Source organism: Pogoniulus pusillus, chromosome 6 (genome assembly GCF_015220805.1).
Source record: "Pogoniulus pusillus isolate bPogPus1 chromosome 6, bPogPus1.pri, whole genome shotgun sequence".
Lineage (NCBI taxonomy): Eukaryota > Metazoa > Chordata > Aves > Piciformes > Lybiidae > Pogoniulus > Pogoniulus pusillus.
The window spans coordinates 3,280,569-3,298,322 of record NC_087269.1 but is presented as its reverse complement, the minus strand read 5'-3'; the positions used below and the strand labels follow the sequence as shown (position 1 = coordinate 3,298,322).

Sequence of the window (17,754 nt, the reverse complement as noted above, 5' to 3'; positions counted from 1 at the left end):
CTGAGGGGCTCTGCCAACCTGGGTGTTTGAGTGATCCTGAGGGGCTTTGCCAACCTGGGTGTGTGAGTGATCCTGAGGGGCTTTGCCAACCTGGGTGTTTGAGTGATCCTGAGGGGCTTTACCAACCTGGGTGCTTGAGTGATCCTGAGGGGTTTTGCCAACCTGGGTGTTTGAGTGATCCTGAGGGGCTCTGCCAGCCTGGGTGCTTGAGTGATCCTGAGGGGCTTTGCCAACCTGGATGTTTGGGTGACTGGGGCCAAGTCTCGCAGCCAACAAAGGCTGAAGACCCAACCCCACCACTCCAGCCCCTCTGCAGGAGGAGCAGAAGGGAAAGGCTGTGGGAAGAGAGCTGCTTGGCGAGCAGGCTGGCAGAGGGAAGATGTAGGGCAGGAACTGCTAGTGCCAGAGGCCAAAGCAGAGGCTATTGTGGCTGACAGAGAGGCTCTGCCACTGCAAGAGAGCCTCGGCAGGGAGGGGAGACAATAACCCCGGAAGGGCTGAGCTCTGGGGCCCATCCCCAGGCCAAGTCTCCTTAGCAACCTGGCTGTGCCAGGGGCTGGGAAGAGCTCTGGGAATTGTCTATCCAAGCCTCCCTGTCACCCTAGCACAGACAGTTCAGGACCTTTCATGGGAGCTAAAAGCCAGAACCAAAGGCCATTGAAGTTGGAGGGAAAACTCACATGGAATTCAATGGGCTTTGGATAAGGCATCTGATTCATTTCAAGAAAAATGAAAACTACTCTTATTTTCTCCTTTTGAATGTGCTTGTTTCCTCTCTTTGCAAATGTGTGAATCAAGTGCAGGGCTAGGAAAATAAAAGCTGAATAGCAATAAAACCCACAAAGCCAAAACATGAGTTCTAGGGACAACAGAGAGAGATCCTCAATGAAGGAGGGGAGGGGAGAGAGAGGGGAGCAAAAAAGTTCCCTAATTCTTTTGCACAGTTTTTAATTAGACACATTTATCAAAGCCTGCAACACCAACTCTGCAATGTTACTGACTCCTGCAGAGTCACCTTGATGGTTGCCACCATGCAGCTACAGAGAGGACCAGGCTGAACAGGAGCCAGCAGTGTGTCCAGGTGGCCAAGAAGACCAATGGCAGCCTGGCCTGGATCAGGAGCAGTGTGGCCAACAGGACAAGGGAGGATATTCTGCCCCTGTACTCAGCACTGGTCAGGTCACACCTTGAGTCCTGTGTCCAGTTCTGGGCTCCTCAATTCAAGAGAGATGTTGAGGTGCTGGAAGGTGTCCAGAGAAGGGCGACAAAGCTGGTGAGGGGCCTGGAGCACAAATCCTGTGAGGAGAGGCTGAGGGAGAGTGGGGTGTGCAGCCTGCAGAAGAGGAAGCTCAGGAGTGATTTAATTGTTGTCTACAACTACCTGAAGAGAGGCTGTAGCCAGGTGGGGTTGGGCTGTTCTGCTAGACAACCATCAACAGAAAAAGAGGACACAGTCTCAAGTTGTGCCAGGGAAGGTCTAGTCTGGATGTTAGGAGGAAGTTGTTGGCAGAGAGAGTGATTGGCATTGGAATGGGTGCCCAGGGAGGTAGTGGAGTCACTGTCCCTGGAGGTGTTCAGGCAAAGCCTGGATGAGGCACCTAGTGCCATGGTCTAGTTGACTGGCTAGGGCTGGGTGCTAGGTTAGACTGGATGATCTTGGAGGTCTCTTCCAACCTGGTTGATTCTATGATTCTATGAGTCTCAGCTCTGGATCCACAGTTTCTGGCAGAAGCTCTGTGTATTCAGTCATCACAGAACACAAAAATGAAGCAGCTCCAGCTGCTTCTCTGCTTCACTGAATACAGAGAGCTGCTGTGCCTGCTCGTCCTGGCCAGCACAGCACCTTCAGCCCTAGCTGCTTCTTTTGCCTGACTCCAAGCTTGGGAAGTCTTCAGGCAGCAGTCTGGTCCCTGTTCAGTGAAAACACTGACCATTCCCAACCACCCACCTGGTGCAACATCTGCTGCTTTGGAAAATGCCAATTATCCTGCAAATCATGGGTCTCAACAGGATCCTACAGTACTGAAGGCCAGACTGGAATTACAGCCTCTTGCTTTGGCATCCCAAGCTTGCAAGACTGATTCTTCAGCCTTGAAAAACAAACAACCAGCCTCAACCTTTTCACAGAACCATAGAATCAGTCAAGGTTGGAAGGAACCACAAGGATCATCCAGTTCCAACCCCTCTGCCACGGGCAGGGACACTTCACACTACATCAGGCTATACAGAGCCTCATCCAGCCTGGCCTTAAACACCTCCAGGCATGAGGCTTCCACCACCTCCCTGGGCAACCCTTTCCAGGCTCTCACCACCCTCATGATGAACAACTTCCCCCTAACATCCCATCTGAATCTACCCATTTCCAGCTTTGTTCCATTCTTCCCAGTCCTATCACTACCTGACAGCCTAAAGAGTCCCTCCCCAGCTTTCCTGTAGCTCCCTTAAGATACTGAAAAGTCAAAATAAGGTCACCTCAGAGCCTCACACGTCAGCACTGAAATAGCTCTCTGTTTCATCCTCACCCAGCACACATCACTCTCACCAGTTCCTAACAGGGGAGGTCCCAGAAGGCCACCAAAATCTGGGAGCAGCACTGCTTGCAGAAGACTTTCGCTGTATACCTCTGCACTCAGATTCACTCTGTGTGTCCTCTCCTATCCAGCAGTGCACCACATCTGGGGATTCCCTGGGCAGATGCTTTCAAGAGGGAGGCATATTCACCTGGCACATCCCTCATGTCACCAACTGACCCCCAGCAAGCCCTGTGCAGTGGGCTCACCCAGAGTAAGCTGCAGGCTGTTTAGAAGCCTTTTAAATAAAACTGAGGCATTTCTTTTCCTACTGCTGTCTCACACACCTCACCAACACTAACTACTGGCCCCACATGTCCATCTCTGCTTTGCTTTGTGGATGAGTATCAGCAGTCAGCATGAAGTGAGACAGCAGGGAACGAGACTTCACTTATCCCTGGAGGTGTTCAAGGCCAGGGTGGATGAGGCTCTGGCCAGCTTGATCTAGGGTAGGGTGTCCCTGCCCATTGGCAGGGGGGTTGGAACTAGCTGATTCTTGTGGTCCCTTCCAACCCTGCCTGATCATAGAATCAACCGGGTTGGAAGAGACCTCCAAGATCATCCAGTCCAACCTAGCATCCAGCCCTATCCAGTCATCTAAATCATGGCACTAAGTGCCTCATCCAGGCTTTGCTTGAACACCTCCAGGGACAGCAACTCCACCACCTCCCTGGGCAGCCCATCCCAATCACTCTCTCTGCCAACAACTTCCTCCTAACATCCAGCCTGAACCTCTCCCAGTACAACTTGAGACTGTGTCCTCTTGTTCTGTCCCTGGGTACCTGACAGAAGAGACCAACCCCACCTGGCTACAGCCTCCCTTCAGGAAGCTGCAGACAGCAATGAGGTCTGCCCTGAGCTTCCTCTTCTGCAAGCTGCACACCCCCAGCTCCCTCAGCCTCTCCTCACAGGGCTGTGCTCCAGGCCTCTCACCAGCTATGCTATTCCCTGCTGTGTTAATTTTGAGAGGACCATTCAGTGACATCTGAACACCATTAAAGAACCTTAGCTCTAAAGATTACAATTCTGTCACAGACCCACCTGCTACTCACAGCAAAGCCTCTGCCACCCCATCCAGCCTCCCTGTGCCACCCAAGCCCTCCTATTCACCAAGGCCAGTCGAGTAAAAAGCAGTGCCCTTTAACAAGTCTTTCTAGAAGCTAACCAGATGCATTCCAACTCTTTGTCCTTGGCTTCACCACCTTCACCTCTGATTTGGAATAATGGCACTGCTTCTGCAGCAGGCAACGCTCCTGCTGATGTTTTCCCATCTGCTGCTTTGGATAGCTCTACAGCATGGCTTCAGCTTGCTCTCCTGTGTGCATTTCAGCTAAAGTGCACCTTCAGAGAACACACTGACAGCATAAGTTCATCTGCACACCTCTTTCTCATATGGCAGCAAGGCAGGAGAAGAAAGCAAACAAAAGTGACTTATTTGGCATGGTACAAAACCCACTGGTGTGAGTGAGGACAGGAGGAAAAAGAAGAATAAGCAGAGTCAGAAGCAGCTAAGAGCTTCCTCTAGCAGAGGGTTAAAAGAGGCAGGAATATTCAGCAAGCCCAAGGCTAAATCAGGCAACATGAACCCTCTTGTTTCAAAACATGGAACTGCCACCAGGGATTTTAAGAGCAGCCTGTCCCTAAAGCTTGCCCCATTGTGAGGCTGGCACAGTGTGGGTCTGATCAGCCCCACGGAGCAGGAAAAGACACAGCTCGCTTGCAGGCTCCCTCACACAGTGCCTGCATAAGCAAAAGCTTCATACATGTCTGAACAAAAGTGGGGGGAGAGGCTTTATTTTAGTGTGGAAAAAAGCCATGGGAAGCAGCACAATGAGGAGCCAAGATTTTCATTCAAATTCTTTTCAGTGTAGCCTAAGAGAAAAGGAATACAAGAGAATATGGAGCATAAAAAAAGCCCCAACTTGTGACTTGTCCCAGACAAGTGGTAAATGTTATTGTTCTGGCTGCTCCCAGAGACTGCATTATTTTTTACACCCAGAGACACCCTCCTTTGTACTCTGCATAGCTTCCAGCACTCAGCTGCCTCAGAATAGCCAGAGACAATGCTGGGGGATACAGCATCATTGCAGTGGGCTCTCCAGTAGGTTCTGCCAAAGGTTTACTGTATGCCTGGCAAAGGGCATGTCCCCCACAGGGATGATGTCCTCTCCCAGCTGCAGTCAGTTTAACCCCTCCACAGTGGACCCAGCAACGCCATAAAGCACACAGTGGGAGTTGTTACTGGGACCTGACTGCCTCTTTTTTCATCCTCTACTTTTCCTTTCCTGCAAACAGCTTTGCCTTTAAAAGTAAAATGGAAAAGGTTATGTAAACCCTTAAAAGCCCTCTTATGTTTCTACACTCTCCCCCTTCCCTTACACAACACACTTGCTCCATTGAGCAATGCAGGTGTGAAATGCTCAGCAGGACCATGGCTGGCAGATTGACCATGCACAGACTCTCAGGACTGGAGAGAAGCTCCAGTACCTAATTTCAGTGCTCTACATTGCATCCCTCTGGGTCAATCTCAAAACATGCCTGCCTAGGACCTTAGCCTTTGGGCTTGCCCTCCCTGCTGCTGAAGGGTCCCAGGTCAGAAGGGGAGATACTCCTACATCAGGATCACACTCATCTTTGAAATACACAATCCCTGATCTGTCCTAAACGTTGGACCAGATGCTGAAAATTACTCCTCTTGGTGTGACCCTGGCAATACACATTGGTCATTACATTTCTGTAATGTCATGGCACACCAAGGCTGGTGAAGGGGCCTGGAGCACAGCCCTGTGAGGAGTGGCTGAGGGAGCTGGGGGTGTGCAGCCTGCAGAAGAGGAGGCTTGGGGCAGACCTCATTGCTGTCTACAACTACCTGAAGGGAGGTTGTAGCCAGGTGGGGGTTGGTCTCTTCTGCCAGGCAACCAGCAACAGAAGAAGGGGACACAGTTTCCAGTTGTGCCAGGGGAGGTTCAGGCTGGATGTCAGGAAGAAGTTCTTGCAGAGAGAGTGATTGGCATTGGGATGGGCTGCCCAGGGAGCTGGTGGAGTCCCTATCCCTGGATGCGTTTAAGAGTAGGTTGGATGAGACACTCAGTGCCATGGTTTAGTTAACTAGAAATTGTTAGGTTGGACTAGATCTCGAAGGTCTTTTCCAACCTGGTTGATTCTGTGATTCAGTATATCCAGGTACTTTGTGACATGCAAACTACCTGGCAGGCACACCTCACACTAGATCAGGATGCCCAGAGCCTCAGCCAGCCTGGCCTTAAACACCTCCAGGCATGAGGCTTCCCTGGGCAACCCCTTCCAGGCTCTCACCACCCTCATGATGAACAACTTCTTCCTAACATCCAGGCTGAATTTACCCATTTCTAGCTTGGTTCCATTCCCCCCAGTCCTATCACTACCTCACAGCCTAGAGAGTCCCTCCCCAGCTTTCTTGTAGTGCCCTTCAGACACTGAAAGACCACAATAAGGTCACCTGGGAACCTTCTCTCCAGACTGAACAGCCCCAACTTCCCCAGTCTCTCCTCATAGAGACCTTTACCTCTTCCACATCCTTTTTAACCCTAGTTTAATCCCCAGAACCAGCAGTGTGGTGGTCTCAGGAAGGATTCAGCTCAGCCATCACAGGCAGCTATCCCAAAGCAGTCGTGGGGTCGTCCCACCTCTGTGTCTCCTCCCACGCTGGGGGGACAACAGAAAGAAATGCAGGTGCAAACTCCTCAGAAATGAAGCAAATGTGATTAACAACCTTGTGTTCAGCCACCCAGGATCACAGCTCCTTTGCTACTTCCCCTGTTGGTGATAACTAAAAGCACTGAGGTTTGGTTTTGTTATTTTTTACTGAAGAGAATGTAACTTTACCAATTAACTGCCAATCACACTGACGGTTTTCCTAGTAACAGAACTGTTAGGTGAGACTGGATCAGCTCATAAGAGGATTAATAATAAGGATCAGGCCCAGACCTGGCTTTCAACACCTGCCAATTGCACCTTTAGCATGGCAACAGCCTCCTGAGCATCTTCAGACAGCTCCTGCAAATTCCTACTTGCGTTTCCACGAGTTGGATACTGCACCAATTAGAAGGCATGATTAAAAATGATAATAACAGAGCTGAAACAATATCCTGTTCCTCACTCATCAAAAGAAAGAGAAATCCCTGCCTTGGGGCTGTAATAAGCCAGAAAGTGGGGCAGGGAGAGCAGTCCTCCCCTAGCAGACTCTACAGGAAGCATTCCAAAGATGACAAATTCACTGCTGGCCCAGCAGATGAAATAATGACACCAATGTTTGTCTACGAAATGGAAGCTAGCCAGACTGCTCCACTGCTTTACCACTATGAAACAGGCAGGTTGGAGTATTTTTACCTTAAGGAGGAGGGGGAGGGGAGGCAGGAAGCATCCTCTTGCATTTTGCCTTAGCTGAACCATCACATTGTAGCTTTTGTTTCCAGGAGCAATCTGCACACCCTCCAGCACCAAACAATTTGTGTCACATCTTCAGGGCACACACCTTGCCAAAAGCCCAGTGCCAGGTGTAAAGTCCACACTTGGGCTTATCAGTACACTGAATAACATCTTCCCTCTCAGCCTAACTAAATACCTGAGGGCAAGCATCAGCTTGGATTCCTTCACGCTTCCAGCCCCTGTCTCATCACGTCCCTCGCCGCAAGCGCTTGGGTGAAGACATCAAGCCAAAGCTTGTCCTTGTTGAGAGTCAGTCAACAACTCTAAGCACATCTGCCAGAAATGCAAGTCTAGGCTTGGTGGTAATACCTACACTTAACTCCTGCCAGACATCAGTGGTGCAAGGTCCAAGGCATGTACTCAGTTGGTGTCAGATCCTTTTTCACATGTAACCTGAGTCCCAAAACTGAAGTCTTTGGAAATGGGAAGAAGGTAGAGCAGTGAAGGCAAACCCACTCTGAGCTCTGTTTTGACAAAACAAGCCTCAACAAAAAGCACAGGCCAATCCTGTTATGAACTGGAGAATGGAAACATGTCTTTAAAAAAACACAGAAATGATCTGTCTATGCCATGCTGGCAGCTAGAGACTGAGAGCACATCAGAATCCAAAAATAAGTGACTAGAAACTAAGGCTTTTCTTCTGCCCTAACCTACGGGAAACACAAACAGTGAAGCACCAACAGCAGAAAGTTGGTTCCATTTTAACCAGATTTCTTTGAATAAAGTGCTGTAAAAAAAGCAAGAATGAAACACATCCAAAGCTCTCCAAAACCTCCCAGAGTTCAGAATGAAAAGTGGTTTTCTGCACAGCTGTCAGTAAAAGCACTCAGACAGGAGATTTCTGGGGCACAAGCTTTCAAGTCACAGAATCATACAGTGGTTTGGGTTGGAAAGGACCTCCAAAGGTCACAGAATCTCTTCACAGAGAGGGTGATTTGCCATTGGAATGGGCTGCCCAGGGAGGTGGTGGAGTCACCATCCCTGGAGGTGTTCAAGAAAAGACTGGATGGGCCACTTAGTGCCATGGTCTGGTTGATTGGATAGGGCTGGGGGATAGGCTGGACTGGATGAACTTGGAGGTCTCTTCCAACCTGGTTGATTCTATGATTCTACACAGAATCAGTCAGGGTTGGAAGGGACCACAAGGATCAGCTAGTTCCAACCCCCCCTGCCATGGTCACCCTACCCTACATCAGGCTGGCCAGAGCCACATCCAGCCGGACCTTAAACCCTTAGGTCATCCAGACCAACCCCCTCTGCAGTCAGCAGGGACATCCTCAACTAGATCAGGTTGCCCACAACCCTGTCCAGCCTCACCTGGAATATCTCCAGGGATGGAGCCACAACCATCTCCCTGGGTAACCTGTTGGAGGGTCCCACCACTCTCAAGGTGCAGAACTTGTTCCTAACATCCAGTCTAAATCTGCTCTGTTCTAGTTTGAAGCCACTGCCCTCGTCCTGCCCCTGGAGGCCTTTGCAAACAATCTCTCTGCAGCCTTCTTGTAGTACTGGACGGTCACTATCAGGTCTCCCCAGAGCCTCCTCTTTTCCAGGCTTAACACCCCCAGCTCCCTCAGCCTGCTCTTGTAGCAGAGGTGCTCCAAACCCCTGATCATAAATTGAGAGCCATTTAAAATGCTTCCTGGAGCAGAAGCACATGAAAATTGAAAATATTAAGACACAACTGCATGGTCCTTTGCCACCTCTGGAGTTTGACTCCTCAGCAACAAGAGCCAAAGGCACAGCTGTTAGGCAAAAAAAGTGGTCAAAGCAGAGCCAGACTGGCTGCAAAAAGGACTTCTTTTAAATACATGTAGTTGTGAAAAGCTATGTTCATTTTCACAGTAAACAGCATGGCTGTGTTGTCCATTCTTGGGAGCTGTGTCATGCTATTACAGCTGCTCATAAAACCCAGGCAGTGAGGTAATGTGCCAAACTCCACCTGAAACCAAACCAGCTTTTGTCCCCCTGGATGATGACATTAAATAGGACAGGAATGGCTACCTGCACTAAGACTCTTCCAAGACTAACCTTTTTTTTTCCTTGCCATTAAAGTATAAATTCAATTAGTTACTTCCATGCTTAAACAGACCTGAAACTGCACTCTAGTGATAATTGCAATCCAAGAGTGATCTAATTATATACAAGTCTCAGTGGCTGCATTCCCACGTTGCTTCCTCCAACCTGGATTCACTACAATGCAACTAGTAAGTGCAAACCACCTCCCTTTCATTCATTCTCCCTTAAGACTGCATGACTTTATATATGTTTAATGAGAATGGAGTTAGTCTATTAGTAAGCTTGCCATAAAAATGCAAGCTCCTACCTGCTGTTAAACACAAAAGAAGAGAAAGGCACTTCAGCTGCATGCAAAGAACCAGCTGATGGGCTGAACTGTACAAGGGAAAGAACATTCTTTTAATTAAGGTCCTGGATTAGGATTCAAGTACCAGCTTTACTTTTTGGCTCTGCCATCAGCTTCCTGTGTGACCCAGGGCAAGAAATTTCATCACTCTGCAGCTCGGTTTTTCATCTATAAAATGGACAATGACATTTCCTTCTCCTGGCCTCTCTGCATTTGGGTTGGGAGCAATTACTGAGCCCTGGCACGTTGCCTTGGACAGTAAGTATCCAATAATAATTAAAGTCTCTGGATCGTGCTCCAACAAAAAGCTAAACTCAGCTCGTCTCCCTCGCACAGGATTCCTGGCGGAATTTTGCTCTGCCACCATTTGAGGCTCCTGCAGCCTAATGCATTTTCTAGCCCTGAGCAAAGCCCTGCAAGCAGCCTGCTTTGAAATGGAGGTGGGGGGAAAAAAAGCAGTGGACTGGGGTATCCCCAGCACTTACAGGATAACTTTGTCCAACAGAATATCCAGGCCAGCCCAGCAATTCCTCCCTAACACTGTCAGCCTGCATCAGTATCCCCTGCAACACAGAGAGGCTGCCAACGACTTTCTGCACTTCTTTCCTTCAGTGTTTTCTGCTCCCATTGTACAAACTCCGTGCAAAGGTTTGGCCAAGTTTGTAGACTCGAAATGAGACCATCTGAGCCGAACTGACTATTTTAAGAGGGTTCTTGCAAGTAATTACAAGGTAAAAACGAGAGCAGTTCACACCTAACGTTCTGACTGCAAACTACTCAGCCCGACTGGCTCCAGGCTTTTAATTGTCAGAAGAGTTCAAGGTTTGGAAAGTTATTGGCAGGGAGTTAACAGTGGATATTCCTAACTAGCATTGTGTCATTATTTGGCAGGATTGATTTTTTCTTGCTGGAATGCCTCCCAAATCTGTGACATAATCAAGAGGGTTCTCAACATTACACCATGCAGTCAGATGCTCGTGTTAGTGTAATATGTTACCATGTTTAATACCATTTGCTATTACTTACACTTAATCAGCTCTGGAACCAGTTAAACCATATAGAAAAAGCAATTTCAGAGGCTTCCAACTGACAGTTTTCCACGCACAACTCACTCTGAAATGACAACCTGAAGTTTGTAAGATGTGGTCTAGGCGTGCAACTGCCCTCTAAACAAACACCCACTGCTCTCCACAGCCCTGTGGGAACTGGAAATGTGCATGAAAAGAGAAAGGAAAGCACAAAATCAGCTCTTAGAAAAGACTCTGAACTAGAAATACTTCAGCTTCCCCTTCTAGCCAGCCTTCATTTACTGCTTCATAGAATCACAGAATCAGTCAGGGTTGGAAAGGAGCACAAGGATCAGCCAGTTCCAACCTCCCTGCCATGGGCAGGGACACCCTACCCTAGATCAGCCTGCCCACAGCCTCAACCAGCCTGGCCTTAAATACCTCCAGGGATGAGGCTTCTACTACCTCCCTGGGCAACCCATTCCAGCCTCTCACCACTCTCATGCTGAACAACTTCCTCCTAACATCCAGTCTGAACCTACCCATCTCCAGCTTCGCTCCATTCCCACTAGTCCAGGCACTCTCTGAGAGCCTGAAAAGTCCCTCCCAGCTTTTTTGTAGGCCCCCTTCAGATACTGGAAGGCCACAAGAAGGTCACCTCAGAGCCTCCTCTTCTCCAGACTGCACAGCCCCAACTCTTTCAGTCTGTCCTCATAGCAGAGCTGCTGCAGCCCTCTGAGCATCCCAGTGACCCTTCTCTGGACACACTCCAGCATCTCCACATCCCTCTTGTAATGGGGGCTCCAGAACTGGATGCAGTACTCCAGGTGGGGTCTCACCAGAGTGGAGTAGAGGGGCAGAATCACCTCCCTCCACCTGCTGGCCACACTGATGCAGCCCAGGCTCTGGTTGTCCCTCCAGGCTGCAAGTGCACACTGCTGGCTCATGTTGAGCTTCTCGTCCACCAGCACCCCCAAGTCCTTCTCCTCAGGGCTGCTTCAGCAATTTTATGTCCAATCTGCAGGATTATTCTAAGCTTTCAGCAACAAAGCAATGGCTGAGCTCTATAACGTCAACTCTCCTTTCAGGTGAGATTCCCAATGTAATATCTCTTGGAAGCCTCACAGTAAGTTCAAGACAGGTATCTTCAAGGCCAGTTTGGATGAGGCCTTGAGCAACTTGGTTTAGAATCATAGAAACAGTCGAGATTGGAAGAGACCACAAGAATGATTCCAGTTCCGACTCCCCTGCCATGGGCAGGGACATCTCACACTAGATCAGGCTGGCCAGAGCCTCAGCCATCCTGGCCTTAAACACCTCCAGGGATGAGGCTTCCATCACCTCCCTGAGCAACCCTTCCAGGCTCTCACCACCCTCATGCTGAAGAACTTCTTTCTAACATCCAGGCTCAATCTACCCATTTCTAGCTTTGTTTCACCCCCCAAGTCCTATCACTACCTGACAGCCTAAAAATCCCTCCCCAGCTTTCTTGTAGGTCCCCTTCAGATACTGAAAGGTCACAGTAAGGTCATCTGGGAGCCTTCTCCTCTCCAGACTGAAGGTTTAAGTTGGAGGTGTCCCTGGAAGTAGATCATCTTTAAGGTCTCACCCAACCAAAACTCTTCTATGAATTGTAGAATGGCTTAGGCTGGAAGGGACCTCAAAGACCATCCAGTTCAAAACCCCCACCATAGGATGCAGATTCCTACACCTGTTTTCAAGGCCACCTAATAACTGCACCCTTGAAATAGAATGCAAGCAACAACCTGAAAGTACAATAATTAAGCACACAGAAGTCCAAAACGCAGGTTGTGACTTGCAAAAGCCTCTTTTGGACTTCTGCTTTCATCTTTCACAAGGCTCAAGCATCACAAAATCACAGAATCATAGAATGTCAGGGGTTGGAAGGGACTTTGAAAGATCATCTGGTCTTGCCCCTCTGCCAGAGCAGGATCACCCAGAGCAGATCACACAGGAACACATCCAGATGGTTCTTGAATATGTCCAGAGAGGGAAACTCCACAAACATCTGCCCAGAGAAACATCAAGTCTCTGCTAGGTGCCATCAGGCAGGTAACCAACACACCTACTCACTGGGCACTGCTAAAAAACCCTCATTATTTACTTTTCTGCCTCTCTGTAGGAAAGGAACAGACATTTAAATAAATGACATAATCCTTATTACCATTCTGTTCATTCATGCAGGCCACCAGGACTTGCTGCCAGGAAAAACAAACCTCTGCATAATATTTCTGAATGTAAGACATTCAGAAGGCTCAAAGGAGGCAGGAGAGCTTCTGACAAATATTTGCTAGGCAAAATAATGGGTGAAAAATAAAACTTAGTCAATATGAAATATGCCAGATGGGAACTGCAGTGGTAATGAGGGGAGAGGGGAAGGAATTTTCAACCAGTTTTGTCTCCCAGCACAACAAAGCTGACTTTTGCCTCCCATATAGCCTACTACAAACTGGTTTTGAGCAAAACCGAAGTTGAGCCAAAGAAGGCTCCATAAAGGATTAAGAAAAAACCCTAAAACACCTCCCAGAGATCCCACAATTCATCATCTCCTTACATTCTTCCTGGGCAAGGCTCTGTCAATCAAGGTTCATCCCTAACAAGCCCAGGCAAGGTGGTCAGCAGAGGACAGGAGCACACAGGACACAATTTACTACCACCTCTGGCAGCCGTTGCCACTGCACCCTCCATAAACTTTGTTTAAACAAGTGTTCAAACAGCAAAAGCTTTGCCAGTCACTCAGTTCACCTCAACAATACCAACAGCTCACTCCACCTAGGATGACAAAATACCACCCAGGCTGTCAGGATCCTGCTCTCAGTGGGTTTCAGTACACCCAAAGCCAAGTCGAGATGAGTTGGGTGTCTCACAAGGGCTGACTTGCTTCACTGGGGTTCATGCCTTGGACCTCACCACACAGGGATTGGTGGTAGGGTTTCAACCTGAGGACGTCCCCATCACATCATCATCCTTTTCCTCCTTTGCTACATGAAGGTCCATCTGGCTCCAATTGGCACCTTCATGGAGCACATTTCCATTCCTTGCTGGCCAAGAGAGCTGGTGCTTGTCTTCACAGAATCATGCAGGCTGGCAAAGCCACTCAGGATCACCAAGTCCAACCTAGAATCCTACTCTACAAGATTCACCTTAAACAATAGCCCTAAGCATCACATCCAAACCACCCTTTAAACACATCCAGGGTTGGTGACTCCGCCTCCCTGGGCTGCTCATTCCAGTCCCTGAACACTCTTCCCTGTGAAAAACTCTCTCCTAAGTGTGGCGAGCAGGTCGAGGGAGATGATTCGCCCCCTTTACTCCACTCTGCTGAGACCCCACCTGGAGTACTGCATCCAGTTCTAGTTCTGGAGCCCCCATTACAAGAAGGATGTGGATGTGCTGGGGTGTGTCCAGAGAAGGGCCAGGAGGATGCTCAGAGGGCTGGAGCAGCTCTGCTATGAGGACAGACTGAAAGAGTTGGGGCTGCTCAGTCTGGAGAAGAGGAGGCTCTGAGGTGACCTTCTTGTGGCCTTTCAGTATCTGAATGGGGCTACAAAAAAGCTGGGAAGGGACTTTTTAGGATATCAGATGTAGGACAGGACTAGAGGGAATGGAACAAAGCTGGAGATGGGTAGGTTCAGACTGGATGTGAGGAGGAAGTTGTTGAGCATGAGAGTGGTTGGTGAGAGCCTGGCATGGATTGCCCAGGGAGGTGGTTGAGTCCCCAATCCTGGAGGTATTTAAGGCCAGGCTGGATGGGGTTGTGGGCAGCCTGCTCTAGGGTAGGGTGTCCCTGCCCATGGCAGGGGGGCTGGAACTGGCTGATCCTTTTGGTCCTTTCCAACCCTGACTGATTGTATGATTCTAATGTCCAATCTAAACCTCCTCATCTTCAGCTTGAGGCCATTCCCCCTTGTTCTGTCTCCAATTACCCATGAGAAGGAACCAAGAGCTGCCTCTTCACAATGTCCCTTTAGGTAGTTGTAAACAGGAAAGAGATTTGGATTTGGGGGGTCCCACATAGTTAAGTGGATCCAGGCACTGTTTCAAATGGCTAAACAACACCATGCAAGAGATGCATGTTTGTTCAGGTAAAAAACAATCAAGAAATACTGAAATGAAAGCTGTCACAGCTTTGGTCATACCAACCCAAACTCCCAGCAAGACAGAGGGTAAAGCTGGGCCATCAGTCAGCTGCCAAAATCAGCTTACGATGATCACAGTCATTTTTGCTTTCAATACTGATGGGTCAAAAGTACATTTTGCAGAGCTTGTGATGCTCAGATCACCTCAGGAGCCCCAAGAGAGCAAAGCTCATTTTTAAGTCTCACTTCAGAAACTGCATCTCAGATCTCCCAAAGGCACCAGATAAGTCACTGTGGCCCCATCCCTGGAGGTATTCAAGGTGAGGGCTCAGCGGGGCTCTGGGTGACCTGATCTAGGTGAGGATGTCCCTGCTGATTGCAGGGGGGTTGGACTGGATAACCTTTGGAGGTCCTTTCCAGCCCAGGCCATTCTGTGATTCTATACCACCAGTAGGTCCTGTAACAGCCAACCTTGAGTACTTTTGGACAGCAATGCCATCAGAGCCAATAAAATCCACTCCCATCCATTCAGGCTAACCAGCAAGAGCAGGAGTGAGCAGAACTAGTTCCTCAGATTTCAAGCCCTAATTTAGCTAAGCACCTCAATAAACATGTCAGCCTTATTAAAGTCAACAGGATTTTGGCATTATTAAGTTAACATTATTAAGCCTCTACTTAATAGTCCTGGTGAATCATAGCTTTGCTACCATGAAGAATTTTTACAGTTTGTCCTCAGGTAAAACACTTCTTCATAATTTTTATCACCTGTGTTTCCAGGGACAGCTCAGAGCCCACACAACAGGCTGTGGTCAGAGCTCTGTTGCAAGGCAAACTACCTCTCCTGAAGCTCCAGAGCTGCACTAGGTTCACACTCAGAATCTAGCTTTGCATTTACAAGAAATAAAATCTTCTTTCAGCTCTGCTAACAACCACCTAAAGGACCATTTCACCCTTTTCACAGCCAACTGTGTGCTGGGCTGCAGCAAGAGAAGTGTGGGCAGCAGGGCAAGGGAAGTGATTCTCCCACTTTACTCTGTTCTCGTCAGATCCCACCTGAAGCACTGTGTGCAGTTCTGGAGCCCTCAACACAACAGGGACATGGAACTGTTGGGAGTGAGTCCAGAGCAGGGCCACAAAGATGTTCAGAGGGCTGCAGCAGCTCTGCTATGAGGACAGGCTACAAGAGTTGGGGCTCTTCCGTCTGGAGAAGAAAAGGATTTGAGGAGACCTTATAGTGGCCTTCCAGTATCTGAGGGGGCCTAGAGGAAGGCTGGGGAGGCACTAATGACAAGGTCTTGTAATGACAGGATGAGGAGGAATGAGTTTAAACTGACAGAGGGGAGATTTAGACCAGATGTTAGGAGGAAGTTCTTTACAGTGAGGGTGGTGAGACACAACCTCCCTGGCACAGGTTGCCCAGGGAGGTTATGGCAGCCTCCTCCTTGGAGATGTTTAAGGCCAGGTTGGATGAGGCCTTGAGCAACCTGCTCTAGTAGGAGGTGTCCCTGCCTACAGCAGGGTGCTGGAGCTGGATGATCCCTGAGGTCCCATCCAACCTAGACCATTCTATGATTCTATGATTTTCCTAACTGCAGCCATTAAAATCCGTCAGCACAACTGCACAAACAATCATTAAAACTTAATGCTAATTAGCCAGATTGCGTCACTACTCCTCATTTGGCCACCACAGTAGGCTTGTAGATATATCAAAGCAACAACAACTTCCCTTGCACACACAGATCTTACTCCTTTGCCACAGCCTGGCTACAGTAGTCCTGCAGAGACAACTGAGACAGGTGAACATCCAAAGCTACAGAGCAATGCTTAGGTAGTAAGAACTTCATCTTCACACTCCTGCCAAAGCAACCTCAGTGCTGGGCGATCTAATAAATGTTTATAAGTATCTGAGGCCTGGAGGTCAGAAGAGGGGGGGGACAGATTCTATTTGCATCTCCAGTTTAAGAGGGACAGAAATCTGCTGGAGAGTCTAAGGGAGGGCTACAAAGATAATGAGGGAACTGGAGCACTGCCTGATGATGAGAGGCTGAGGGACCTGGGGCTGCCTAGTCTGGAGAAGAGAAGAATGAGAGGGGATCTAATAAATGTTTCTAAATATCTGAGGGCTGGGGGTCGGGAGTGGGGAACAGGCTCTGCTCACTTGTGCCCTGAGATAGGACAAGGAGCAACGGATGGAAGCTGCAACACAGGAGGTTCCCTCTAAACACAAGGGGAAACTTCTTGACTGGAAGGGTCACAGAGCACTGGAGCAGAGAGGTTGTGGAGTCTCCTTCTCTGGAGCCTTTCAAGGCCTGTCTGGATGTGTTCCTGTGTGACCTGAGCTAGATTGTATGGTCCTGCTCTGGCAGGGGGGTTGGACTCGATGATCTCTTTGGGTCCCTTCCAACCCCTGACACTCTGTGAGCCTATGAACACAGAATGCCTCAGCTTCGCTCGAAAGGGTTAACAAAGAAACTCATTCCTTGCCTTACTCACCCACAACGTCCAGGTGGTAGGTGTGGTTGATGGAGCCATACTGGTTCTCCACTATGCAGGTGTAGTTCCCCTTGTCGGACGGCACCACACTCTCCATGATCAGACTCCAGTGCTGGTTGCGGACCTGGCGGGTTGGAATCAAAGGCTGAGAACTTCACCAGCAGAACTTCACCCTCCCCCACCCTCCAAAAGAAACACTGTCTGAAGAGTTAATCTTTCGACATCCGCGTTTAAAGGCCTCTTCTGTGCTTGTTTGACAGCTGTGGACACTGAGGTACTCTATTTACAACTGAAGTAGCAGAGCATAGATGCAGCAGCGAAGGCTTTCACACATGGTGCTGTAGGTGCACCTCATCTCCAGCCTGAGCTCTGCAGACACTCAGTCCTACCAGCCTTGCAAGGATGGCACAAATCATAGAATCAACCAGGTTGGAAAAGACCTCCAAGATCATCCAGTCCAACCTAGCACCTAGTCCTATCCAGTCACAGAATCAGTCAGGGTTGGAAGGGATCACCAAGATCATCCAGTTCCAAGCTCTTTTCATTCCCCAATGCAGTGACTGGAGATGTGCAGAATCTGTCACTGCACAGCACCCATGGTGCACAGGTTACCCTGCTGAGAGCAACAGAGGAGAACCATAGAATTAGTCAGGGTTGGAAGGGATCACAAGGATCACCCAAGTTCCAACCCCTCTGCCATGGGCAGGGACACCTCACACTAGATCAGGCTGGCCAGAGCCTCAGCCACCGTA

General features: G+C 49.0%; 1 protein-coding gene across 10 annotated transcripts in view; it reads right to left on the bottom strand.

Annotated features, from left to right (window-relative positions):
* The window catches only part of FGFR2 (fibroblast growth factor receptor 2), a 196,526-nt gene that overhangs the window by 54,497 nt on the left and 124,275 nt on the right, over positions 1-17,754 (bottom strand). For all 10 annotated transcript variants that reach the window (XM_064144242.1, XM_064144244.1, XM_064144243.1 and 7 more), the window contains one exon: positions 17,003-17,126. In XM_064144242.1, the coding sequence (XP_064000312.1) occupies positions 17,003-17,126 (124 nt within the window). The remainder of the gene's footprint in view (positions 1-17,002; positions 17,127-17,754) is intronic.